The sequence below is a fragment of the Rattus norvegicus genome, chromosome X (genome assembly GCF_021556685.1).
Source record: "Rattus norvegicus strain SHRSP/BbbUtx chromosome X, alternate assembly SHRSP_T2T, whole genome shotgun sequence".
In the NCBI taxonomy this organism is placed as follows: domain Eukaryota; kingdom Metazoa; phylum Chordata; class Mammalia; order Rodentia; family Muridae; genus Rattus; species Rattus norvegicus.
Genome location: NC_141554.1, coordinates 130,102,001 through 130,129,284, shown reverse-complemented (window position 1 = coordinate 130,129,284; position 27,284 = coordinate 130,102,001). Strand labels below are relative to the sequence as shown.

General features: G+C 41.6%; 1 protein-coding gene across 2 annotated transcripts in view; it reads left to right on the top strand.

The window, feature by feature from the left end:
• The window catches only part of Tenm1 (teneurin transmembrane protein 1), an 889,292-nt gene that overhangs the window by 836,604 nt on the left and 25,404 nt on the right, over nucleotides 1–27,284 (top strand). For both annotated transcript variants that reach the window (XM_087599322.1, NM_001446957.1), the window contains 4 exon segments: nucleotides 6,219–6,585; nucleotides 7,982–8,492; nucleotides 23,598–23,770; nucleotides 24,928–25,163. In XM_087599322.1, coding sequence (XP_087455448.1) covers nucleotides 6,219–6,585; nucleotides 7,982–8,492; nucleotides 23,598–23,770; nucleotides 24,928–25,163 — 1,287 coding nt within the window.

The window sequence follows — 27,284 nt, the reverse complement described above, 5'->3', positions numbered from 1 at the left end:
GATGAATGGCAGGTCTCTAGAATGATTATCCTGTAGCTAGTCTACTTTCCCTCCAACATATTCCTCAGCTTCACCCTAAGTGATTTTTTTAAAATATTAATCTGACCTTATCAGCGGTCCCCTTTAACGATCTCCATTGTCTCTTCATCATGTTACTGTTCCTTATGGAACAGACATTTGTTGTGATTGTTATTAATAGGGGTAAAGATACTACTGATTTCTGTGGAACAATGATGCTAAACATCCTACCAATGCATGATGCTGACCCCAACTAAAAAATGTCTCCCAAAAAGACTATACATGGACTAACCCAGGGCTCCAACTGCATATGTGGCAGAGGATAGCCATGTTGGGGCACCAGTGGAAGGGGAAGCCCTTGGTCCTGCCAAGGTTGGACCCCCAGTGCAGGAGAATGTTGGGGGGCACTAAGGGGAATGGATGGGGGGAACACCCATATGAGGAAGGGGGAGTGGATGGGGGCTTATGGACAGGAAACCGGGAAAGGGAATAACAATTGAAATGTAAGTAAAAAAACATACCTAATAAAAAAATGCTAGGTAACATGAAAAAAAATGCCTCCCCAAAGAAACCTGGACCTATCCCTTATCTTAGCAAACATTAGAATGCCATTTGCCAACAATAGGCTACCCTGTATCATAACTGAGAAAACCCAGCTCATAATCCACACATTTCCATATGATTTCATGCTTCCTTGATTTTATTAATTTTCCTCTGCTGAGATCATTCTTCTTCCTTGGTTCCTTTGTTCCTTCTTTCAAGTTAAGTCTAATTATCATTTCTGTGAATCTTGCTTGAATTCCCACTTCTACGTACCCATATCACTCTACGCATGCATTTGCCATGACATTTACCTGTGTTACATTGGATGACATATTTTTATATCTGCCTTCCACCACTTAACTAAGAACTAATGAAGGACAGAAATATGGAGAAATTGGGATTAGAAATCATTGTTCTCTCCCCCAGTGAACTAGACTATGGGGGGGAGGGCGGCAATGGGGGGAGGGTCGGGAGGGGAACACCCATAAGGAAGGGGAGAGGGGAGGGGGATGTTTGCCCGGAAACCGGGAAAGGGAATAACACTCGAAATGTATATAAGAAATACTCAAGTTAATAAAAAAAAAAATCAGATGTCAAAAAAAAAAGAAATCATTGTTCTCAGATGATTGTTTTCTGAAGTACATAAAATACTAATTCATAGAAATTACTTGATACCTATGAAAGACTCAATAAATAGTAGTCCATTAATAATGAACCATAGTAGTGTTTCTCCAATTTTGTAAGGATTATACTAGAGATCAAGACCATCTCAAAAAGTGTACAGCACATACTCATTTTAAAATAGGTCACTTTAAAGAAAAGCATTAAGTCAACTCCAGTATAGTCAACACAGTGGTGAAGCACAATTCAGAAAATATCTCATACAGAAAACTGAAGTTTAGGGAAATGTTGAAAGACTTCATTGACTTCCACTTCATTGACTGGACTGGCTTCCTCTAGCTAGAAACACCCATGACCATGAAACTGCTACTAAAACCACCTAGCACCCCTCGGCATGTGCCAGACACTAGGATGAATGGCATATATCACCACATATCTTTAATCTATATGAAAATAAATTTTCATGTATATGTACATGCTGACACATAGTCGTTAACCTATTTTCCTTGCTACAGATGAGAATATCAGCGCTACATAAAAGATAACCTAGTTTTCCTACTTTTACACAGAATTAAGGGCAGGAACCCTCAGTAAAACTCTTAGAGGGAGGCCAAATATGTAACCGATGCTCTAACTCTTCATTGTCAGCTAGTTCTGTAACTGGGGGCATCTTGAACTTTGTATAATCAAAAGGCTCATATTTAGTACTTGCTTTTACGCACAGGTTTTATTCCCCTATAGGATCCTGCTGTCTTCGACAGTGATACTGAGGTCAAAATTAGCTAGAACTCTAAGCCAACCACGGGACTGGTTGACCTGAGAGTCAACTCCCTTCAAGGCGAGTTTTCAATTAGCAGAGGAAGACAGTGCTCCCGAGTGCTGACATCCCAACCAAGAGCTCCTTTCTGCTCAGGGTTATTTCTCAGGGAAGGTCGTTGAGGGATGGGCACATTCTACCAGCTGGAGGCTATGCCAGTGACCTTTAATGCTAGTTTAGCTTAAACACATTTTGACAGTTTGAACAAATTAGTATATTTTTACAAGGTGGGGCAAGCACCACAAATTAGACCTAAAGGTTTGCCTGTAGGCTGGGTCAGCAAGCAGAGTTTACAAGACCCTTCACTGCTGCTCTTCGCTCTTTCTTCTCCCACTCCAAAAGAAAAGAAAATGCTCTGTTCAACCACGACATACTACCCCCATTTTCAAAAGGAGAAAGAAAAATGGTTGTACACATGGCAGCATCTTCTGCAAGTTAACCTTAGAACCATCTCAGTAGCATAGCGTTCTGGATCTCTCCACAGCTAATAGATGCTAGTCCCATCAGCCAGAATCAGCTCAAAAACATCATTCCGTAAGTTGGGGGGAGGTGGAAACGCCTTAAGAGTAAAAGCTGTGTTTCTATCGTGTGGGTATAAAGCACTAGTTCCTTGATGACTTACCTGGAAAGGAATGTATTTAACATGAGAACAACATAAAAGAAACTGACAACCGAAAAGCAGTGAAAAGGTCTGTCCTCTCGAACACTGGCCCCTTGACTACTAAGTAGGCATACAGTTTTCATCTGAGCAGATCTCATAGACAAGCTGCTCTGCTGAATCAAATGGGAATTAAAGGGATTCTGTGGAGTTGGCATAGAAAGTGTCTCAAATGCACAAAGGCCACTTTAGTCACAGGAAACTGCCAGAGGGTAGCTCATTTGATGGGAAAGAAAACAAACAGACACAATGGCTGGTGTATTTTTGAGGCAATATTAAATCTAATAAACATGACACCAATAGTATCGGCTTAAATCGGCTTGAGAGAGTCGGAGGATTTCACAGCATGATTTCTCACCACCAGTCTTTATCTCAGAGGCAGACTTGATAGCTGAGAGCAGAGTCTAAAATATGTTCCTTCCCTAGCTTCTGCCAGGTGTGTGCCATTCCTCGGCCTCTGGCCTGGCTTTGGCTCCTAGAGTGGGGATAATTAGAATGTCATTTCAGCCAGCTTTGTTTTTCTGGGTCACTGGCTTCAGACTCCATCAAAAGAGGAGTGTTGTACTGAAATAAATTCATTTCCTCTTCCTCAGCCAGCCCTGACTTATTTCCTGGGGGACCCTGTTCTATAGGACTAGAGCACATAGACAGCTTCTGTGCACGTTTGATAGTGTCTATAGAGGTCCAAGGTGGGGGCACAGGGTAAAGGAAGACTCAACCCTCTGCTGCAGCAAAAGCAACAGCACTGGCAGCAGGCTCTCACTCTGTCTCTCTCCAGCAGCACACTGACATGCAAAGGCCTCAGACAGACATGCTGAGGAACACATCACACAAACTGTTCTGGGAGCTGTTGATGCTGGTGTTTAATGTTTATCCAATGGCCTCCGTCCGAAAGGCTCTGTAGAACATGCATAATACAAGCAGAGCTTTATACCCCATTAGCACTAAATTCCTAGCTGCCCAGAGGCAGATGGTACTGACCATAGAAGGCCAGCATTTGTAGAGGTGGAGGTAGAGGGCACACAGACTTGTGGGGACACAATGAGAGACACTCAGATGTTGGGATAAATGTCCCCATGCGGTATAATAAGGAGAAGCCAAAGGCAACCTTTGTTCTCCTCACAGCTCCAATTGGCCACCCTCATCGGGCACAAGGGAAAAAAGAAAGTTCTCATCTCAGATATCAGATGGAGCCCTTTTCTACTTTGTTAATAAGGCCTCATTCAGCTGAGGAAGTAGAGGGCCTCAAAAAGCAATGACAGGGCTGGGGATTTAGCTCAGTGGTAGAGCGCTTGCCTAGGAAGCGCAAGGCCCTGGGTTCGGTTCCCAGCTCCGAAAAAAAAAAAAAGAACCAAAAAAAAAAAAAAAGCAATGACAGCCCACATCTGCTTCCCAAACGTTCAGATTCCATGAGAGAAACAAAGACTTCCTCCGGCTTTCACTCAAAGCTAAAAAGAATAGTTATATAACTGTCACTATTTTGGTCCTGAATAGGACACTTTTGCTGCCTTTGTCTAGCCTGAAAGGAGAGAAATGGACAGTAATGACCGCTGATGTAGGGAGTTGCCACATGGACCACAGTGCTCTGAGAAGTGCCTAGAGATAGGTAGTCACTGCCGGGAAGTGTCAGGACAGGCACAGAGCCAACTCGTGGCCAGAAATTAACTACAGTAGACTCATGTTTAATTTGTGTATTCCTAGCATCTCACACAGCACTTGGACAGAGCACACTACACACACACAAACAGGCACACAGGCATGCATGAACAGACATTGTTTTGTTCCTCTCTAACATATCTCAAATTCTTGTATTCTCAATACCCTACATTGTCATCCTAGTTTATGTATGGAAATTCCTTACCTAGCCTACTCAAGAAGCCTCCTCTGGGAACGTCATCTCACCTGTGCCTCCTACATTGTCACAACAGCAGCCAATAAGATCCACCTTAAACCCAAATATGACTATGCCACTCTCCTACTTAAAGCCCATCAGTGGCTACCCCCAGACACAAGGACAAAATAACTGAGTGCTTCCTTTCATCAGCTGGTATATTTGTTTGCCAGAGATGTCATAGCAAAGTGTCAAAGATTTGTCATCTTCAATAACAAACATTTTTTTCTCATATCTTTGGACGCTGGAACCCCATGACACAGGTGCTCATTTTACCTGGGCAATCTCTTTGAGAATCAGATGTCCGTCGTCTTGCTATGTTCACATATAAACATCTCCATTTTCATAATCACACCTATGATTTAAATTAGGGATCCAGCCTTCCAATCGCAACTGTCAAAATGTACTCTGTAAATGCCTTCTCTCCAAACATAGTCACATTGGAGGTCAGGACCACAGGTTATAAATGTAAAAGGGACAAGACTGACTCTGTCACATCTAGTCACTATCTTCTGGTTGGCATCACTATTTATTTACACACACTGAAACTATATTAACTTTACTGAAATATTTATTGTAACCAAGATGAGTCATGCTCTGGTGTTTAGGCTTTTACCCATGCCATTTGCTCTTCCCAAATTGTCGTCAGACCCATGCCCCTCTGCTCCTACTAGATACTTCATGCTTGGCTTATTATACCATTTCTTCTGTTAATATCCTGACTCCATGTCTATGTGAAGGGTTTTCATTTCATTTCTATTGCTTCCTTTTCACAACATCGAGAGTAATTGCTAATAGTGTTTCCAAGGGCTCTGCTAGACCAAAAAGTTATTTGAAGGCATGGGTTTATGTCGTGGAAGCATTGTTTTAATCCCTAAAGCCTAGCTAGCACAAGGCTTAATCCAAAGAATGTTCACAGACATTCAGGGAAATAACAAACCAACCTGTTTCTTTGCCAAGGTGGAGGACTAAAGGAGTAAACAAGATCCAGCTAAGTGAGGAAGATGTGCCAGCCTAGGACTCTGAAGTAATAACTAGAGGTCCAGACCTACATGATATACAAGATGGATATTAGGCACATGTTAATGGCAGGCCCTGTCCAAAAAGGCTATTGATTGAGTTAAACCTGGTTTCCCCAGCACTCTCTATTGCCCCCAAATCTTTAGGATTTTGCTTTTCTGAGAATAAACGAGACATTAAGAGATTGTGTTCGGGGTGGGGAGGGTTGATTTTAGTGATCCAGCAACCCTACAGCAACAGCCTTCAGAATCACTAGAAGATTTGCAAAAGCACAGATGGTTGGATCCCCATTCTTAGGGACTATGATACTATGGATACCAGGATTATGGTACTTGGACAGAGCCTCAGAATTTGCATTTCTAACCATTTTCCAAGAGATACTATGGTAGTTGGTCCAGAGACCACACTGTGAAAACCACTACTCTAGAAGATACTTCTAAGACTTTGAAAACCAATTTATACTCCATCGGGAATAGCCGAGATGATAAATATGCTGTGTGATTACCTAGGCATCCCTCATTGCCAGACAGCATCAATGTTGCTGAAATCAGTAATAGTACAGGAACAGTAAGCTATTTATTATTTTTCCAGTAAAAGTATCTCTGGGAAGATGTAGTAACGTGATGATGTGCGCTCTGTTCTTTCTGTAGGTGCGATTGGAGTGGCCAACAGACCTTGCAGTCAATCCCATGGACAATTCATTGTATGTCCTGGATAACAACATTGTGCTGCAAATTTCTGAGAACAGGCGTGTGCGGATCATTGCAGGGCGTCCCATTCACTGCCAGGTGCCCGGCATCGATCATTTCTTGGTCAGCAAAGTAGCAATTCACTCTACTCTGGAGTCAGCCAGGGCCATCAGCGTCTCCCACAGCGGGCTGCTCTTCATCGCTGAAACAGACGAGAGGAAAGTGAACCGCATTCAGCAAGTGACCACCAATGGGGAGATCTCCATCATCGCTGGTGCTCCCACTGACTGTGACTGTAAAATTGATCCCAACTGTGACTGTTTTTCAGGTATGACCTTTTTAGCAATTCAGCAGCTTCCCCCTCTCTCTTTTCAAAAGCAAAGCCTGCATCAGAAAAGCCTAAAGGAAAACAAAAGGAATTCAGATAAACTATTGTGTGGGCTCGTGGAGAAAGCAATGCATTGAGAGGCAACTCTGACAGCTGACTTACTGACCCGGAAAAGCCATAAAACCTGTTCACAATCCATCTGCCTTACGTGTTACACAGAGATAAGTGTGTTTCTCCATCATGGCACTTGGCTGTTCTTAGGACAAACAAATGGAATAACTTTTCAGATTCTCAAAAAGTTGACAGCATACAGATTTAAGATCATGCCATTATTTTTGCATTACATAAAGGAAAATAGGTATTAAAACATATTTACTGATTTTATTATGGAAAAATATACTTGCCCTAAATGACTGCTTTCCATATTAAAAGCATGTTCTATTAGACACTAGAAGGGACCCCAAGTAGACTGCTTTGAGAGTGCACAAGAAAATTTAAATTCCACAATGGTTAAGTTCTTTCTTACAACATCAGTTTCTTACATTACTTGATTTTAAAAACTCTGAAATCCCATAAACAGCAGTGCCCTTTCCTTACTGCTAAAATAGGAGAGGAAAAGATGAGTCTTTTCCCCAAACATGGAATAGTTATTCTGGATATCAAAGAGACCTATAAATGCCAACAGTTCTTCTATTTACCTGCCAAACAGAAATCCCTTCATGCTACATGCAAACCAATTAAGCTACTCATCCAAGATTGAATGGCTCTCATAAGTTCTGTGTTTCAATGGGCCAAGGGAATCCAGATCTAGCGACTTTGTTCAATATTTCCAGTATTTTCTTGAACAATGAGATTCCTAAATATTTTAGTAACTTATATCTTTTATTTAAGATAAATCTATTTATCCCAGTTAACAAGGTGATATTTGGAGACATTGTTACACTTATAGATCGTATATTTTGACATTGGGACAATGTGAAATTAACAGAGGGAAAGACCTCTAAGCAGAGTGGGACTGGAAGATCTTAAAACAGATCCCGCAAGCAGCAACAGGAAGAAGACTCGTGGAATTGCAGGGAAATTCTGTGTGGCTATCATTATTTGCTGTTCTTGTATCTTGCAATATAATAGATTCTGAACAGCGGGATTTAGGAATTCACAAAATTGGTGTAACTGAGATAATTACATCTTACTGTTCATCTTTAGTGATACTGACTCAAGAATTATGATCTTTTGAATAATGGGTTTCAAAATAATCAGAGGGGGAGCCTGCAAAGAATGATGGTTTACTGATTGTTTTTTAAAATGGTTTTCAAATGTGTGTGGCTTTACGTCCAGGCTATGCCCCTCAAGGTTCTTCGATGCCAATTATTAATATCAAGGTCTTTCTCCATAGGTGACGGTGGCTACGCCAAAGATGCAAAGATGAAAGCCCCTTCCTCTTTAGCAGTGTCACCTGATGGCACCCTCTATGTAGCAGACCTTGGCAATGTTCGAATCCGTACCATTAGCAAGAATCAAGCCCACCTGAATGATATGAACCTTTATGAGATTGCCTCTCCTGCTGACCAAGAACTCTACCAGTTCACCGTCAATGGAACTCACCTACATACCATGAACTTGATAACCAGGGACTATGTTTATAACTTCACCTACAACGCGGAAGGTGATTTGGGCGCGATCACTAGCAGCAATGGCAATTCAGTGCATATACGCCGGGATGCAGGCGGGATGCCTCTGTGGCTTGTGGTGCCTGGTGGACAAGTCTACTGGCTTACCATAAGTAGCAATGGAGTCCTGAAAAGAGTCTCAGCCCAAGGCTACAATTTGGCCTTGATGACCTACCCAGGAAACACGGGACTTCTGGCAACAAAAAGTAATGAAAATGGATGGACAACTGTTTATGAGTAAGTTGCTAATTTCCAACTAAGCTTGGATAGGTTTTGATTTGAACTAGAATTACAGTAAGAACATGGTTTAGTAATTGATGGCTTGTTGCATGCTATTTTCTCCTAACAATCACAGTTAAAAAATAAAAAGTAAGTAGTCAAGGAGAAATTTTTACTCAGCTCCTAGGGTGGGCCCCATTTTGCCTAAGCAGTTTGTAGAGCATAATGCTTAAAGTATAGTGTGGCACTGCAGGGGACAGGAATGAGGTAGAAGTCCATGCACTCAGAAAAAATTTACAGCATCCCTGGGAAGACAAGGTAAAATTGCATCTAAATAACAAAAAAAAAGAAAGGATGCTGCTGAAGCAGTAAAGAGGCAGTGCGATTTAACAAGTATTTACCGATCCCTGTGGGGTTCAATGGATGAATAAATAAGTCCGTGCCCAGCCCAACACAGTGTTCACTGCTGTGAGGGATAAGGGTGAAGTAAGAATGGAAGAAGTGGACCCTGAAAGGAGAATGTAAAAATCTGTGGGGCGAGTACTGACCAGCAGCTCTGAGCCCTTGATCACCTCTGTGAAATGGGGAGCCAAGTGTTCCTCCTGTGCAAGCTCAGGCTTCCTCGGTGTCCCTGCACTAGTGGAAGCCAGCATGCAGTGGCAATTATAGGCTAGTTCTGTGATAACTATATTTGACTGGGAACTAACAGGACATATGGCTGACAGCAAGCTACTAGTCGGTTCCACAGCATGGAAATAGAGACCATTGTTTTACCTTGTTCCCAAGTCTATTCGTTCAGCAAGCCAGATTGATCAGCCCCCAGGAATTCCTTTCTCCCACAAAGGAAACTGCCAAGTTTCTAACAGTATACCAAGTGAGGATAATCCCTAGAGTCAGAACACAGAACCTGGGACAACAGCTTTAAACATGAAGAAGTGGAGATACTAAGTCTGAGGAGTTTAAGGTGTGACTCCTCTTGTGTGGTTAGAGAATATGAAGAGAATATGTCCAGGGCACAAAACCCTTCAGAGGAAAAGAACAAAGCAATTGTCCTTCAAATTTTGGAGCATTTCCCAAAGAAATGCCATATACACAAAAGACCTGAACAGCCAGCCACTCCACTTTCTCTTGGAGAAATGTATTCAGTAGTTTCTGTTACAGGACTTCCTCGGTTTTTTTTTTTAAGTTCTTTTACATCTTAATAAAAGTAACAAAAGCTACTGTTCTCTAAGGATGTAATTGCTGCTAAATATTGTCCTATGTAATTATTATACATTATTTTATTTACTTCTCTTTGTTACAACAAGGGAGAGGGGCTCTTGGCATCCCCACTTTATAGATAAGTAACAAAGCCACAAATATAATTAATTGGTCTTGATTCACCCAACTGTCCAGAACTCAAATACCAATAACCAAAATCAAGAAGGCATACTTTAAAACATTTTTCCTTTAGGAAAATTAGTTACTAATGAGAAACTTATAATGCCATTGAAAATGAGTCTCACCCCAGATCACAAAGCAGTTAAAATTAGGCAAGAAAAAGAAAACCACTGTTTTGAAACCTGTTAAATTCGGTCCTGCCAAAACAAATGGTTATGTTCAAAAGTTTTCAAATCAACCAGGTAATATGTTTCCCTTTCATTTCTTTGACTAATATTTTTCCATCTTTATTAAATTGGGTATTTCTTATTCACATTTCAAATGTTATTCCCTTTCCTGGTTTTCAAGTCAACATCCCCCTAGCCCCTCCGCCTCCCCTTCTATATGGGTGTTCCTCTCCCCATCCTCCACCCATTACCGACTGCCCTCCCCCCAAGAATCCCATTCATTGGGGATTCAGTCTTGGCAGGACCAAGGTCTTCCCCTTTCACTGGTGCCCTTACTAGGCTATTCATTGCTACCTATGCAGTTGGAGCCCAGGGTCAGTCCATGTACAGTCTTTGGGTAGTGGCTTAGTCCCTGGAAGCTCTGGTTGTTTGGCATTGTTGTTCATATGGGGTCTCGAGCCCCTTCAAGCTCTTCCAGTTCTTTCTCTGATTCCTTCAGCGGGGGGCCTGTTCTCAGTTCAGTGGTTTGCTGCTGGCATTTGCCTATGTATTTGTATGTATTCTGGCTATTTCTCTCAGGAGAGATAAACATCCGGTTCCTGTCAGCCTGCACTTCTTTGCTTCATCCATCTTATCTAGTTTGGTGGCAGTATATGTATGGGCCACATGTGGGGCAGGCTCTGAATGGGTGTTTCTTCTGCCTCTGTTCTAAACTTTGCCTCCCTACCCCCTCCTAAGGGTATTCTTGTTCGCCTTTTAACGAAGGAGTGAAGCATCTGCATTTTGGTCATCCTTCTTGAGTTTCATGTGTTCTATGCATCTAGGGTAATTTGAGCATTTGGACTAATATCCACTTGTCAATGAGTGCATGCCATGTGTGGTTTTTCTGTGATTGGGTTACCTCACTCAGGATGATATTTTCCAGTTTCCATCCATTTGCCTATGAATTTCATAAAGTCATTGTTTTTGATAGCTGAGTAGTATTCCATTGTGTGGATGTACCACATTTTCTGTATCCATTCCTCTGTTGAAGGGCATCTGGGTTCTTTCCAGCTTCTGGCTATTATAAATAAGGCTGCTATGAACATAGTGGAGCATGTGTCTTTGTTATATGCTGGAGCATCTTTTGGGTATATGCCCAAGAGCGGTATAGCTGGGTCCTCAAGTACTGCAATGTCCAATTTTCTGAGAAACCTCCAGACTGATTTCCAGAATGGTTGTACCAGTCTGCAATCCCACCAAAAATGGAGGGGTGTTCCTCTTTCTCCACATCTTCGCCAGCAACTGCTGTCGCTGGAGTTTTTGATCTTAGCCATTTTGACTGGTGTGAGGTGGAATCTCACGGTTGTTTTGATTTGCATTTCCCTTATGACTAAAGATGTTGAACATTTCTTTAGGTGCTTCTCAGCCATCGGGCATTCCTCAGCTGTGAATTCTTTGTTTAGCTCTAAACCCCATTTTTAATAGGGTTATATGTCTTCCTGCAGTCTAACTTCGTGAGTTCTTTGTATATTTTGGATATAAGCCCTCTATCAGTTGTAGGATAGGTAAAGATCTTTTCCCAATCTGTTGGTTGCCGTTTTGTCCTAACAACAGTGTCCTTTGCCTTACAGAAGCTTTGTAGTTTTATGAGATCCCATTTGTCAATTCTTAATCCTAGAGCATAAGCCATTGGTGTTTTTTTCAGGAAATTTTCTCCAGTGCCCATGTGTTTGAGATGCTTCCCCACTTTTTCGTTTATTAGTTCAAATGTATCTGGTTTGATGTGGAGGTCCTTGATCCACTTGGACTTAAGCTTTGTACAGGGTAATAAGAATGGTTCGATCTGCATTCTTCTACATTCTGACCTCCAGTGGAGCCAGCACCATTTGCTGAAAATGCTATCTTTTTTCCATTGGATGGTTTTGGCTCCTTTCTCAAAAATCAAGTGACCATAGGTGTGTGGGTTCGTTTCTGGGTCTTCAATTCTATTCCACTGGTCTATCTGCCTGTCTCTGTACAATGCTGTACAGTTTTTATCACTATTGCTCTGTAATACTGCTTGAGTTCAGGGATAGTGATTCCCCCTGAAGTCCTTTTATTGTTGAGGATAGTTTTAGCTATCCTGAGATTTTTGTTTTTCCAGGTGAATTTGCAAATTGTTCTGTCTAACTCTATGAAGAATTGGATTGGAATTTTGATGGGGATTACATTGAATCTGTAGATCACTTTTGGTAAAATGGCCATTTTTACTATATTAATCCTGCCAATCCATGAGCATGGGAGATCTTTCCATCTTCTGAGATCTTCTTCAATTTCTTTCTTCAGAGGCTTGAAGTTCTTATCATACAGATCTTTCACTTGCTTGGTTAAAGTCACACTGAGGTATTTTATATTATTTGGGACTATTATGAAGGGTTTGACTAATATTTTTGAGTATTTGCTAAGTAGTACAAAATATTCCAGACATGTCTAACCTTTGACACTGAGGCACAATGATATCATCTACTAAGTTCACACATGAGAGCTATGAAGTCAACTTACAAAAAGTCACAAAAATCCTATAATCTTTTAAGTTAGTTAATGAGTTTGTATTGACCTTCACTCATAACTATCCTAAAGTATGTGAGCCTGTAGGCCACAGGCTGGATGCGCCTATTATGTGTGGAGATGGAACCATTAATAAACAAAGCTCCATTTACTCATGGACCTTACATTTTACTGGAGGAGAATAAGTTGTATAGTGTTTCAAATAATGATGTTATATGAAGATTATATGCATACATATCTATGGTATGAGATGTATTAATAATTTGGGGCTAGTAAGATGACTCAGCAGATTAAAATGATTGACTCCAAGCCTGATAACTTGAGCTTGATTCCAGAAACTCATATGGTGGAAAGAATGAACTGATTCCCACAGATTGTTCCCTGACCTCCCCCTTTCTGCCATGACATACAAAGATAGATAGATAGATAGATAGGTAGATAGATAGATAGATAGATAGATAGATAGATAGATAAAAGAAGAATGATTAATGCTTACTGTCAAAGTAGGTGTAGGATTTGTAGGAAAAAATGTCAATGACAACTTCAAAATTTTTGGCTTAAACAACACAATCTAGAATTTCTACTCTTAAAGCGAAATATTGTACAAGACATATTATAAGGTAAGAGCCTAGAAATTCAATTTGTGACAATTCGTTAAACATTTAAATTTAAATAGATGCGTCTAGATTTGAAGAGAAGCTAAGAATCAACATTTGTACTCCACCAAAGGTTAAAATGTATTTAAATATATGAAGCAGGTGAGATTGCCAGAAAAGTGAGATTAGACTAAGAAAAGCTAGCAGCATAATGATCCAGAATTACCTCATAGTTTTTAGCTTAAGAACAATTGTCAAAAGAGACTGAGAAAAGGAGGAGCTAGTGTTGTTGTAAAAATATAAAAATAAAAAGTAGTAGTAGTCTTTTACCCCACTGGGTCTACACCTCGGTGCCCCAAGATATCTGCTAGATATCTTGGCAGAAACACATCCCAGCCGCACACTTTCCTACACTCAAACCCTCACATAAAAGAACACACAACACAATAATCTTAGATCCAATTGATAAGATATAATTGCCCACTTAAACATACAAAGCCGAGTACCATCCATCCCTTGAGAACATTAATAACAACCTGTAAATACACAGAGCAGAATCTTAACATCACCTGCCATGGCTTCTCCCCTCTCTCTCTTCTGTGTCCTGTCTCCTCCTCTTCCTTCAAACTTCTCTCCCACCCATCCTTCCTTCTCCTCCAATGTCAGGCCTCCTTCTATCCTGTACCTGCCCCTCACCTGTACTTTACAAATTCAATGGCAAGGTTTTGGTGAAATGACCTGATTCCTGAGTATGTGACTAGGCAGCTGTCCTTGGGGCAGTGGAATTAGCATCAAAATACGGATAACTTCAGGACAGACCACAACAAGCTAGAGAAGTGGCATGTACTGAAAGCCAATTGGTTTAGTCCAAAGATTTATGCTCTTAAACAAACTGCCTTAGACCAGGTTATTTATAAAAGATTGGAATTCACTGGGGCGGGGGTGGGGGCATATGGTGTGTGTCAGAGGAGAGCTCTGTGGAGTCGATGTTCTCTTTCCACCTTTACATGGGTTCTAGGGCTCAAACTCAGGCCACAGGAGCTGGGCAGCGAATGCTTTGTCCCACTAAGACATCTTGCCAGGGGATAGAAAGGCTTAGATTAAGGTGCCAGCAGAATCAACATGTAGTATGAGGTACTCTCTGCTTGCACGATGGCACCTCTTACTCTGTGTCATCATGTGGCAGAAGTAGAGAGGAAAAGAGGTAGGCTATTTCCCTACAACTCACAGATCTCATTTTGGGGACAGAACCCTTATGACCTAATCATCTCCTAAAGACCCTCTCTCTTGCCCTTGGACAGATGGCTCAATAGTCAAATTCACTGGCTGCTCTTTTCAAAGAACCTGGGCTTAATTCCCAGCACTGCATGGCAGCTCACAACCATCTGTAACTCCAATCCCCAGGGATCTGCTGTCCTCTTCCATATTCGGCATGCAAGAAGTACACAGACATACATCCAGAACAAAAAAAATCTATGCACATAATACTTGAAACAAAATAAAATAAAAGTTAAAATAAAACCCAGCTTATAATATTTCAACTTAAAAATTTGGGGGATGCATTCATAATCCATCCCTATATAAAACAGATGATTCAAAAAGGAAAAGGGAGGGGAGTTTAGAACTCAATGGTAGGTCACCAGCTTAACATATACAAGACCCAGGGGACAATGTCCAGCATCCCCAGAAAAAAGACAACAATGTATCAGATATTAATAAATAAGTTGATCCTAAGAATCAATCATTGTCTCTGAAGATCATTATTTACCTGAAAGGAGGAAGATTCTACAACACAGTAGAGGACTCAAGCCTGACTAGCACAGGTCAGTGATAGACTAGATGGATGCACAAATATTCATGGCAACACTGTTCATAATCACCAGGAAGTGTCCACCAAGTGATGAGTAGACATGCATAATGCAATCTACCAATATCATGAGATAGTATTAACTCAGAAGTAGAAACAAAGTCTTGATACGTACTAAAACATGAGTCAACCTCAATCATTGAGTGAAAGAAGCTAAACACAAGGGGAAAATATCATATGGTTACATCTAGAGAAAATATCCAGAAAAGGCAAATCCATATAGATAAAAAATAGACTAGTAGTTGCCAAGAGCCGATGAAAGGAATAAACTGGGGGTATGGGCAGGCATAATGAATAAGGTTTGTTTACAGAATGACAGAAACGCCCTGGAAGTGGTGGTGATAGTTATATAACATAACCAATGTGCTGAAACATTAGTAGCTTGTACCCTTTAAAACACTAAATTTTTTGGTGTGTAAAGTATCTCTCAATAATAATAAAAAAGAAAATAGGAGGAGAGAGATTGGACATAGTAGATAAAGAATTACTTTGAGGAGCTTTGCTATAAGGAGTAGAAAAATTCGAACTGGTGTCAGGGGAGAGAAATGGAGTGAACAGAAGGGATTTTTGTTGTTGTTGTTCATTTTTTCTTTGATTTGGGTTTAGGTTTGAGGCAGGGTCTCACTGAACAAAGGGTTTCAGGCCTTGCTGGCCTGAAACTCACTATGTAGACCAGGCTAGCCTTGAGTTTATCGAAGATTTTAGTGAAATATGTTTGCTTGCTAATGGAAAGGGTACAGTATAGAGATCAAAATTTATGATGCCCAGTAGAGAAGAGAGTGTTACTGAAGGAGCAGCTATCTTCTATTGGCACCTTGAAGCAGAGAAAATGTGGTAAGCAGTATCCCCCAGACCTGTCACCAGGACTCAGTGTGCAATCAGGAAAGTGGGAGCTACTAACATCCTTGTGGCATAACCAATAATGAGACTCTAAGAAATAAGAAACACAAGCATCCACATGAGAGTATCCTTGGAATTTTATGACCATGAAGAATAGTTAGAAGTCATCTTATGAAAGAGGGAGTCCCAGAACAAGGAGGTAACTTGCCCACTCAGATTGCTTGTTGGCTAGATCTAGAGTTAGACTTATTCTTTCTGCTCTACACCTACCACAGTGAGTTCCATAAGAGAGTGAACATTTGAGACTACAAGAATGATGACACAGAATGTGTAGAGCTACAAGAGGATGTGAATATGAGAACATCATTAGGTGAACAGGAAGGCTATTCTTTCTTCTACCTCCTAACTCCAGCAAGATGCATGCTGAACTGGTCAAGAACAAATTACATGTGTTGAGAGAGGATACCTCTTCCTTTTGAAGCTGTTTGTTCTCAGGCTGAACAGCAGCCCGTAATAAACCACAGCCCCTATCCTATCTTTCCTGGCCATGTAAGAATGCATGACTTTCTCACCATAACAATATGCATAAATAACCTATCTTCAGCATGTGTCTTGTTTCATTTATATCCTTTATATCATTTATATCCAGTCCTGGATATTCCCACAAAACTGTCCTTGTCCATCTGAACTTTGAGAACACAGAATTGGAGCTCCTATCTCAATCAGGGTCAGAAGAAGGCTAAGCATAATAGAAACTGAAATGCTCACCTAAATCCTCAAGTATTTCTATAAAGGGAGAACGTGGCTTCTTTCTTTGGTTAAAGGGGACAAATTGTTTTCCAAGTCAAAAACAGAATTCTGTTGTGAGATGAGATGAGTGAAGCAAAGTTTGTCAAGATGGGGACCTGCTGTGTAGAAAGGCCCACGAGAGTAATCTGTTCAGCTTTTGATTATCTGCAGCTATTGAGAGAAAAACTGACACAGTCGACCCCGAACAGTGGGTAATGCAAACAGAACTTAAAACAGTCTCTTGTGCAGCAGGAATACAGGGGCTTTTACTGTGTGATGGAATATTGTTTAAATAGTTCATTGGTTTTCCTAATTGTTTGATTTGGACCCAGATCAAAACTACACACCCCAAGTATTAGCACTTGAAGCTCCACTGCCCATAAGTGTCCTAAGTGTCAGAGTGCAGGGGTTAGGGGCGGGGCAGGGATGAGAAGCTGTTCACAGGGAAATGGCTAACAAGAGGTGACTGTCAACATAAGAATAATGCTAGAGCAAGGAGAAATGCATTCTGTCCTAACAAGCTAATGGACCCCTAATTGTAATTGACCCTATCACAGTGGACATCCAAGGCACAGACCTTGCTCCTCACACAACGGGCAAATCCTCTTCACCCTTGGAAGTGAAATAGCAACCATGATGCTTTTGATTATTTTTCTGGCATTTTCCTGGCCAAAAAAAAAAAAAACAACTTCTACTACATTAAATAAAAAAAGCCCCAGGCTGAGGCAAGAGAATCAGTTGTGTCTGCTGTCAGGATGAGCAGAGTTAACAGTTCCTCAGTCCCTCCTGCCTTTTATGGGAAGTCCTTGCACTTGGGAGGAAGACTTCTGTATTTCCATGTGTTATTGATCTTTGGGTCCTCTGCCTTCTCCATTTCTAGACTCTGCTAGTTCGTTTCTTTCCACACAAAAAGCCACTTAATGACAAGTGAGAAAAGCTTTCATAATATTTCTCAATACTTTCTAGAATATTTTTCCAATGCCAAGTCTTGTCAAGGGTGGCTAATGGGGGATCGCCCTTTCGCCCAGATAAGATTGTAATGGGGAAAGGCATATAAGCCATATCTTCATGCAGAAAGTTTCACTCGATAGTCACCACTTCAAACACTTGAAATGGAGCTGGAGAAATGGCTCATCCATTTACTGCTAAGGCTCACAAGCCAAACATATGCAAGATTGTAGCGTCTTCTACAGTCATGAGATAGAAAAGAAACTAAGGTGCTATGAGGTGCAGCCCTTACCTCCAGGCAAGCAAATGACTACAATCTAGCAAAAATAGGACTGAGGATGTAATTCAGTTGGTGGAGTGCTTACATAAGATGTATAGGGCCAGGCATTCTGTCCTTAACCCCATCAAACCACCATCTCAGGTACCTAAAAGATTCTAATCCAGCCTTGGCTACATGAGACTATCAAAAACAAAAATAAAACCACTACACATGGAAAGAAGCATATAAAAATATGGACTGTTCCCTCGGGTATCTAAAGATAGACTCAACATCTTTGTTCAAATACCTCTCTTTGTCCCAAGTCTTGCTATGACTCACAAATGAAGGAAACAGAATTTGCAGTAATGCTGTAGAAAAGCAAAATGAAGATTCGGAGCTCATGGAGGCAGAGAACATTTCAGGGGCTTCGAAGAAGTTTAGCTGCATTTTCATAGGACATCTACATAAACTGAGTTGGTCCTCTTGTCCTATTTGCTTTGTGTTGCTGAAACACCGAATAAAAGAGACTTGAGGTAGAAAGGCTTTACATTTACCTTGAAGGTTATTTCCATCATTGAGGGAAGTCAGGGCAGGAACACAAAACAGGAATCTGAAGGCAGAACCTGAAGCAGAGACCATGGTGCTTACTGGCCTGCTCCCAATGCTTTATTCAGCCTGATCTCTTATAGCACTCAGGAATGGCACCATCCACAAGGAATCATCAATCAGAGCGATGACTCACAGGCTTGCCCCCAGACCAAACTGATGGGAGAATTTTCTCAGTTGCGATTCCTCTTTCCAGATTACTCTAGCTTATGCCAAGCTAACAAAAACCAAACAGCAACCCTCCCAACACTACTGGAGATGATTCTGTCTGCTCTCTAACCCACTGTCGCTCGTGTTGAACAGTCCTCTCCATTTTTTACTGGCAATGTCCAATTACCACTAATCTACCAAATGAGTGAATGTAGTGAGAATTTATGCCACACTCTGAGAATGCAAAGATGACTGAGAAGTCAAAAGATGTGGACTTACAGTCCAGGGCGGAAGGCAAGTCCCAAGCACATGTGACCCCAATACATTTGATAAAAACAGAAGTTCCTCATCCCTCCTTACAGGAGCTGAGACTGTAACCTCCTCACAATCTCTACTGCTCCCAGTCTCCCCACATGTAATTCGCTGTCATCAAAACACTGATCTGGTCACACTATTCCCCACCACACCCCGGAAAACGTCTTTCCACACCTCTACATTACCTTCTTTGCCCCTACATAACTTCATATTTACCTTGAGAGCCTGGTAGACCAACCCCCCACTGTGCTCACTCCTCCAGCATTCTCTCCCACTTCCTTCCTTAAGGAACCTTGTTCTCAAACAGCATTCCCCCAAAGCACATGCCACAGAAGTCTGCACTGGTCTTCCTGTTCCAGCTTTCTTTGAAATGTCTTCTTTCCCTCCTCAGTCTCTGTACACCATCCAGGATTGAAACATCACCACCTCATGATCGTCCTCCCTCTCTTTTGCTCAGCCCACCAGAAAGAGATTTCTGCCTTTATTGGGTTTCTACAGTTCTTCCTTTACATATGCACTAGCAATAGCCTGGGACTAGAGGGATTTTTTTGGTGTAGCTCTCATCTGCCCTACTAGAGACTGTGGGTTTCAGGAAACACTGTATCCTCAGGACCTATAGCACATGACTCTATTAGCTGAATGAAAGTCAAATGAGAACACAAGGGCACTGTGGACTTGAAAGTGCATAAACAAAAGCAAAATACTATTCCTGGTGAGAAAGATGGATCCACTATTTCCTAAAGAATGCTTATTAGATTGGTCAGTTTTGACCTGAGGGAGTATAGAGGTCTGACTTCTTTGTCCTTCCTTTTAAAAATATAAATAATGAATCACACATTTATTAATCTGAGTATTTTCTAGTAAGCAAAGGTAGGGAAGCTCCCAGCTTCTATTCAGTGCAGTTTTAGAACTGGCTTAAATGCTCCTCAGGGGAAAGATCGCACTATCCTTTATGAGAAAAGATTAGACCAAATATATTTTTAATAATGTATAAATATAACTTCCCCCAACTAAAGTATATCCCCCTCAAGGATAATGAAATCTAGGAGCTGAAAAGATGGCTCAGCGGTTAAGAGCACTGGCTGCTCTTCTAGAGGATCCAGGTTCAATTTCCAGCAACTATAGGCTCAAAACTGCCTATCACTCCAGTTCCAGGAAAACCATCTTCTGGCCTCCATGGACACTAAGGCATTCAGATGATACAGAGACGTGCATGCTGGGAAACCACCCATACACATCAATTTTAATTACTTAGTTAATTAAAGAATTTTAAAAAGATGAATTTCCTTTGCATGCTCTACGAGAGTACATACATGTGAGCATGAACACACACACACACACACACACACACACACACACATACTATCTATCACACACATACAGTCTATCACAGTGCTGAACTAAAGGATAAGTGTTCAATGCTACTGTTTCCTTCCCTGTAAGAACACTGCAAAAATCAATCTAGGACTGAATATAATGATAAATCTCCTCTTACCAAACCCTCTTCTAATGGCTAGCAAGGCAATACTCATTGCCTAAATGGCACATTCCCATTGGCAGAATTTTTGAGCCTGGTTAAATGAGCTCTCTATACTGCCTGGAGAAAGGAGGGGGGCGTCCCCATGTTGTGGCTTGAGGGGATCTGTTGACGCATATTGGTTTGTACTCTGCACCAAAGAATGCAAGCTCCAAAGGGAAAAGCACGACATGAGAGAATTTTGATTAAACTTGTTTCTTTGACATTCAGTCTGGAAAGATGCATTCCCTGGTGATGGGAGTTGGGGAGGGGTGAACTCCAGCAAGCCCTGAGAAATCAAAGGCTCTCTTTCTTTCTTGTCCACTTTGAGCAATCTTTCCAAACTTGAGGGAATTACCCACTGATGTTTCCATCTGCCTGTAGCTCTTCCTTTGGTAATGACCCCACAGAAGAGAGGTGGGCCTCTTTTTGTTTTGATCCAGGGCCATATAAATGATTGAGTGCATGAGAGACACCACACTACAAACATTACCAAATGCAACTGCTTTGGAATGGGACAAGCAGAAGGTGGCTATGGAAGAGTGTTGAGGGCTGGAGTTCTATGACCGAACTACGTATACTTTGTAATAAGAATGCCTGCCCAGCCACAGAGAGGAAATGAGAGGCAAGATGACTTTCTAGTCACTCAGAGTCTAGACAAGCCTGTGGCAAAGGTTACTTTATTCCCTAAACCATTGCCTCCCTCTTGAGAAGAGGACCAAGCAGTACCCTCTCACCTAAGTCTATCTGAGTAACTCCAGTTTTATCCAGAACTAGCTTTCCTTTCCCAATGCACGTCTGTAGACTTGGGAAACAGTGACAGGAACAGAGATTGAAGGACTGTGCTTGTGCTGTTGTGAATAAGTAGGAAAATGCATCTCTGGTAAAAAAAAAATATGGCTTAGTGATAATAGATATTAGCTAGATCAGTTGGCAAACCGAATTTGTCTCCAAATCTTTACTGTGACTCATGAGACCTTTGGACTCTTGCCTGCATGTGCATAGATGGCTCCCAATGGGATCTGAACTTGTCTTTCTCTCACAACCACACAACCACAACCATCTTTCCTATGGGATGTTGTTCAAACTCAAGGAGAGGGCTGGGTTATAGCTCCGATATAGAGCTCTTGCTCTAAATTCAATCCCAATAAAGCAAATAAATTACAAGACAGGTCTCTATGACTAGGAGGGGGGAAGTAGTTGCCCCCCAAATGAAAAGTCAGTTGACACTTTTACCTACAATATTTCAGGGCCAATGTCCTGCAGGAATGAAGGACAGTGGCATTGATTAAGATTTGAGGCAAGCCCTTAGAATCCAGGAAAGGAAAAGCAATGAGGCACAGTTGCCCAGGCTGAATGTGGATCGGGAAGGAACTGCTGCCTAACCCAAGCTGCTAGACTGGCACATTCCTACTGAGGAAAGCTTGCAACAGCTGCCCTCTATCTGCAAATTGGAAACTTTTCCTATAGGGAGCAGCAGGTTGATCGCTTTTAACTATAAAAGCTGGACATTGTTTTTGTCCTCTGGAAGGACCACCCGGCAGACAAAGGCTGGAGTTCTATCTAGCCCTAGCCCTATCCCTAACACTAACACAAACACTAACACACAGCCTGTCTATGCTGTTTCTGAACGGAGGCTTGCTGCTTACAGGTGCAGAGCCCTAGAGCAGGCTGTGAGCAAACAGGCTGGGCAAAGGAAGGATTTTGCCATTAAGCACAGGCACAAATAGCACTGTTGACAATGAGTCCTTCCCTGCACAGTAACAGCACACTGAGCATTTTGAGTGAAGCCCATTTAGAACAAAACAAAACAAAACCCAATGAAGCAATATAACAGTTGGAGTGTCTTTAATGTCAAATGACCAATTTGTCTGATTCTCCGTGTGCGCGCACACACAACTGTTTTAACTGATAATCTATGTGTGTCCATAGACATAACATATACACTGAAATTGAACTTGAAACAGCATTGTGTATACTCTCAAGTGCAGCTCCCTGTTCTAAGACATGGTCTAGCCAAAAGTTGGTCTAGATTTTAAATTTTCAGCAACTACTTAGGGCCGAAGCCCTTAAAATCTGATGGGATAGCACTCCTCCCACTTCACAGAAAGGAGAGTGGAAGAGAGCCAGACTCACGACTGTGTCTTTGCTGTGTCCTGTTCACTTTGGGTAAAAAAATAAAATAAAATAAAATAAAGAATATAATTGTTTAACATTTTAAAAGCAAATAAAAGTGCTTAAATATTTTGCAATTCGCAACTTGAAAGAGGGAACATTATGGGTTTCCAAGTGTGTGTCTTTACTTTTAATGAACTGTTCATTTTTCATGGTTCCATTGGCAATAAAAGACCAGCTCCACATCAAAAGCCTTCAGGGAGGCAGTTTCCATTTTGAGGACAGTGAGATTGCCAATAATTTTGCTTTAAAAAAAAAGTAAACCCACTAGACTATATTTCCAGATATGGGTTATTGCCTATTATCTCAGGTAATTATTATTTTTGTGTGTCTTCTTCATATAAGCAAATTACAAAACATTTATGTACTATACTCCGGAAAGATAAAAAGAATTTAAGTGATACCAAGATCAAGGGCCTCCAGAATGTTTTAATGAACATGTTTCCATTATCCTCTGTGCTTGTTCATTTTGTTGGAAGAAAGATTCATTCATTTCAAATTTGGCAACTTAAACGGCAGCAAATGATAATTTTTCCCATCACAATGCAAAGTCAGTTTATTGGCCTGCTTGGGCTTTGAAGATCGGTTCCTGGCTCTCTTTCCTTTGACAACACCACCCTCTGCTGGCTTTCATAATTCATCACCAGTAGAGGGATCGACCCAAATTGCAGAGGCCTCCCTGGAACACTGCACACAGCAGGACATGATTCATAAACCAGGTTTCCATCGTGGTGATTCATTACCAGATATCTATTTTTTCTGTAAAACAGCACAGCTCAAGAAAGTCATCAGGAATTCAGAAGCTTCGAAAACTACCTTCTTTTGATTAATCATCTCTCTGACCTTTTTCTTCTTATTGAACAAGGTTAATAATATTTGTTATCACTCAAAGTAAAACTATATTAGCTTCCAAATGATTTTTGCCTTGCAAAGGCCAGTTGTCACTGCCAGGAGGCTTCAGAGTTGACGTTTGTTATGTTCCTCAGGTATGACCCCGAGGGACATCTGACCAATGCAACTTTTCCTACTGGAGAGGTCAGCAGCTTCCACAGTGACCTGGAGAAGCTGACAAAAGTGGCACTAGACACTTCCAACCGTGAAAATGTCCTCATGTCAACCAACTTGACAGCAACCAGTACTATCTACATTTTAAAGCAAGGTAAATGATCTTCAGAACTCCACCTGCTTTAAGGTCTCTGGTCAAACGTAGGCTCTCTATTAAGGAACTAAATTCCCCTCTGATTAAGAAGATGGGTTCTCCCTTCCATTTTCCAGCTGGAACACAGACGAAATCAGACTTTTCACAAGTTCACATATCCACTTTGGGCCCCAATCTCTGTGGGAGTAATGAGGTTAAATCCTGCCAAGTCTGATCTCCCATCAAGTCATTTCCCAACACCAAGCCATTTGTAAAGCTCTTTTAGGGTTTCCTGTTGGAGGACAATAATAGTCTGTGCCCCATCTGAGCATAGCATTCTAGATCAGATGTGACATGGATACATACAAAGGACAAATTAGGCAATGCACTAGAGAAGAATACAAGTGCTATGAGAGAATTCAAAACACAAAGAGGAGGGGAGAAAGAACTGAAGAAAAAATACAATCTCAAGGACTGTGTTTGAAGGTATAGAGGAAGTGGACAAAGAAATAGTTTTCACTGTCTAGGCATTAGGACTCACTCTGTTGCTAGGCTGTGGGGCAACTCACTCCAAAATGAGTAAAACCAACTTTCCAGTGGCTATGATGCTGCCTGCAGTGGCTGTGACTTCTGCAGGTGGCAGGATGCTGAGTTGAGTTTTATAGCCTTCTCTTTCTAGCTCCTGGCATATCAAACAAAGATAGCACATTCAACAAGTCAGGGAGAGAGTCTGTGAGGGAATCCTTTTAAAAGAGAACCAACAACCAGAGAGAGAGAGACAGAGACAGAGACAGAAAGAGACAGAGAGACAGAGACAGACAGAGAGAGACAAAAAGACAGAGAGACAGAGAGACAGGAACAGAGACACAGAGAGACAGACAGAGACACAGAGACTGAAACAGAGACCAGCCTGCCATGTGAGACAGCAGTGTTTTATCCTGTTTACAAGATACACCCCACCTGTGAAAATAACAAGACCCAAATAGGTAAAGAATGTATATGTCAGAGTTGGGGTCTAGCTCAGAGTACAGTTAGGCCTCTGATGCCCCCATCTGCTCAACCTCTCTTAAATGTGTCTCCTGGAGCTGAACTTCCCCTCCTCCTCCTCCTCCTCCTTCTCCTCCTCCTTCTCCTCCTTCCCCTCCTCCCTCCCCTTTCCTTTGCTCCTCTGTCTACAGAAAACACTCAAAGTACCTATCGGGTGAGTCCAGATGGTTCACTACGTGTCACCTTTGCCAGTGGGATGGAGATCAGCCTCAGCTCAGAGCCCCACATCCTGGCAGGGGCTGTCAACCCCACTCTCGGCAAATGCAACATTTCATTGCCTGGAGAGCACAATGCAAACCTCATTGAGTGGAGACAGAGAAAGGAGCAAAACAAAGGCAATGTTTCAGCTTTTGAGAGAAGACTGAGGGTAAGTAAGGCCTTCCTTTTTTAGCAAAGGACAAAAGTTCATGGGTTCCCTTGGAAAGTGAAGAGCCTTCCTAAACCGAAGTCTCACTTCTCGAAAGCTTTTCCAGGTGACTGACTAGCTTATATGATATACTAATTCAAGAGAGAGTGCTAATGGCTGATAATGGTTCAGTATCCTTAAATGTACATTCTAATAGGAGCTTTCTTCGTCATTAGCCAGCTAAAGTGCTCTAATCATAGCAATTTCAGGCACCAAGAAAGTCTAGGGCTGGAGAAATATGTTTAGTCAAGGAGTCCTTCAGTACCCATCCTAGCCTGCTTTGGAGATGCTTATTAGATTCCCCAAGTTGACCCAGGTACCCACTTCTGGGTAGAGAGAAAGGGTATAAAATATAAGGCACCATTTAGACAAAGGCAACATGAGAGGGCAAAGTCCGTGAGTGACCCCATTGCTGTAAATACATCATAGAGACGTGGGAGCAAAGAACTGGACAGGAGACTGGGATGGAGTGCTCAAGCGAGCTTGTCTCAGGGAACTGAAAGCTTTTGGCAGTTCTCAAGTCTTTACCAAGCACAGTTCCCTGCAGTTAAGCAGAGCTCTCTGTCAGAAGCACTGCCCTGCAATACAGGAGCCTTGCAAACACCATAGCACCCTATCTGTCCTTTTCTTGAACATTAACCAATGTATTGGCAACTTGACTAGCATCAGAACAACTGCCAGTCTGCAGGAAGTATTCAGTATTGAGGTCGGGCTTCAGAGAAAATCCACCTCACACCCAAGATACAGAAAGTACTTGCATTCTTTGTACTCACTATAGAAGAACTATGGCGAATTGAATGCTGTAGAATTACAACTCCCAGCCAACCTATGCATCAGGCTGCAAAGACAAGCAGTCAAACCAACCCATGCTATATCTTGATGCAGAAAAGTTAATCTACAAGTGTGCTTACATTTTTAACCAGCTCTATCGATGGTGCCTAAAAACTGCCTTTAGTGGCTGGGTTTTTTTTTTTAATAACAGCTACTGTAGTTGTCTAGTTGAACAGTCAATTTGTATGTTTCAGTTCTATTGATTGGTCTGTAATAGAACACTTGCCAGAGAGGCCCCTGAATTAAGAAGTGAATCCAGTCAAATACGCAAAGCTCTATGAAAGTCAGCGTTTATGACTGAATTCTTCAAGAAATGCAGTTGCTGCATAGACATTTGAATGGGAAAGTCAAATGATCTAACCCTGATACCCAGTTTTATAACTGGTCTTGAAATGCCACTGTGTTGCAGTGGCTTATGTTTGTGTTTGGTTTTTGAGACCGTGTCCTTTTCTGTATCCCTGGCAGTGCTCAAACTGATGGGATTTCTCCCATCATCCAAGTACTTGGATTAAACGCATTTCTGTGAAATGAAAAATGCAGTGCTATGGAAAAGGAAGAATTCTCTACAAATAGCTTACCATCCTAATGACTGATCACAGAAAAATTGATCTTTTAGTTCCTCCCCAGCTTATACACTTATTAAAATATTATGAAAATACGGTAGCCCATCCTCTACTATTATGTGACCCGAAAATATTCTAGGATGGCTCACTCTGTATTCTCCCCCTTCAGATTCAGATAACAGAAATTGTCAACCATAATTTGTCCCTTATATCCCAAAGTTTTCTTACTTCTGAAAAGCTAGTAGCCATAAAACGCTGAGGAGCAGTTCAGTACTGAAAACGAATGGGTTTAGTGAGTGCTAATTATAAGTTGACCCACATTGCAACAAACTCCAGGCCTTTTTCCTCTACATAACTTCAAATGTACTCCCTGAGGTCTTGGAAATGAAGGATTGGGCTCCTTATTGGCTAGGTGCTGTGATTGTGCTGGTCCCTAGAAATCTAATAACAGTCTTTTACATAGATTTAGTGCCTCGGGGTTAACAAAATGCTTTCACTGCCGGAATTGTATTTGATCACCACGGCCATCAATTGTTGTTATTCCCAATTTACAGAGAAAGACACCAAGGCTCAGAGAGGTCAACTGATTTGCCCAAAGTCAAACAGCTATTACAGCTCAGCACCAGAGCTGAGATGCAGGTATTCCCCTGGTATGGCACTGTTTCCACTGCAGCATGCTGTGCTGCCT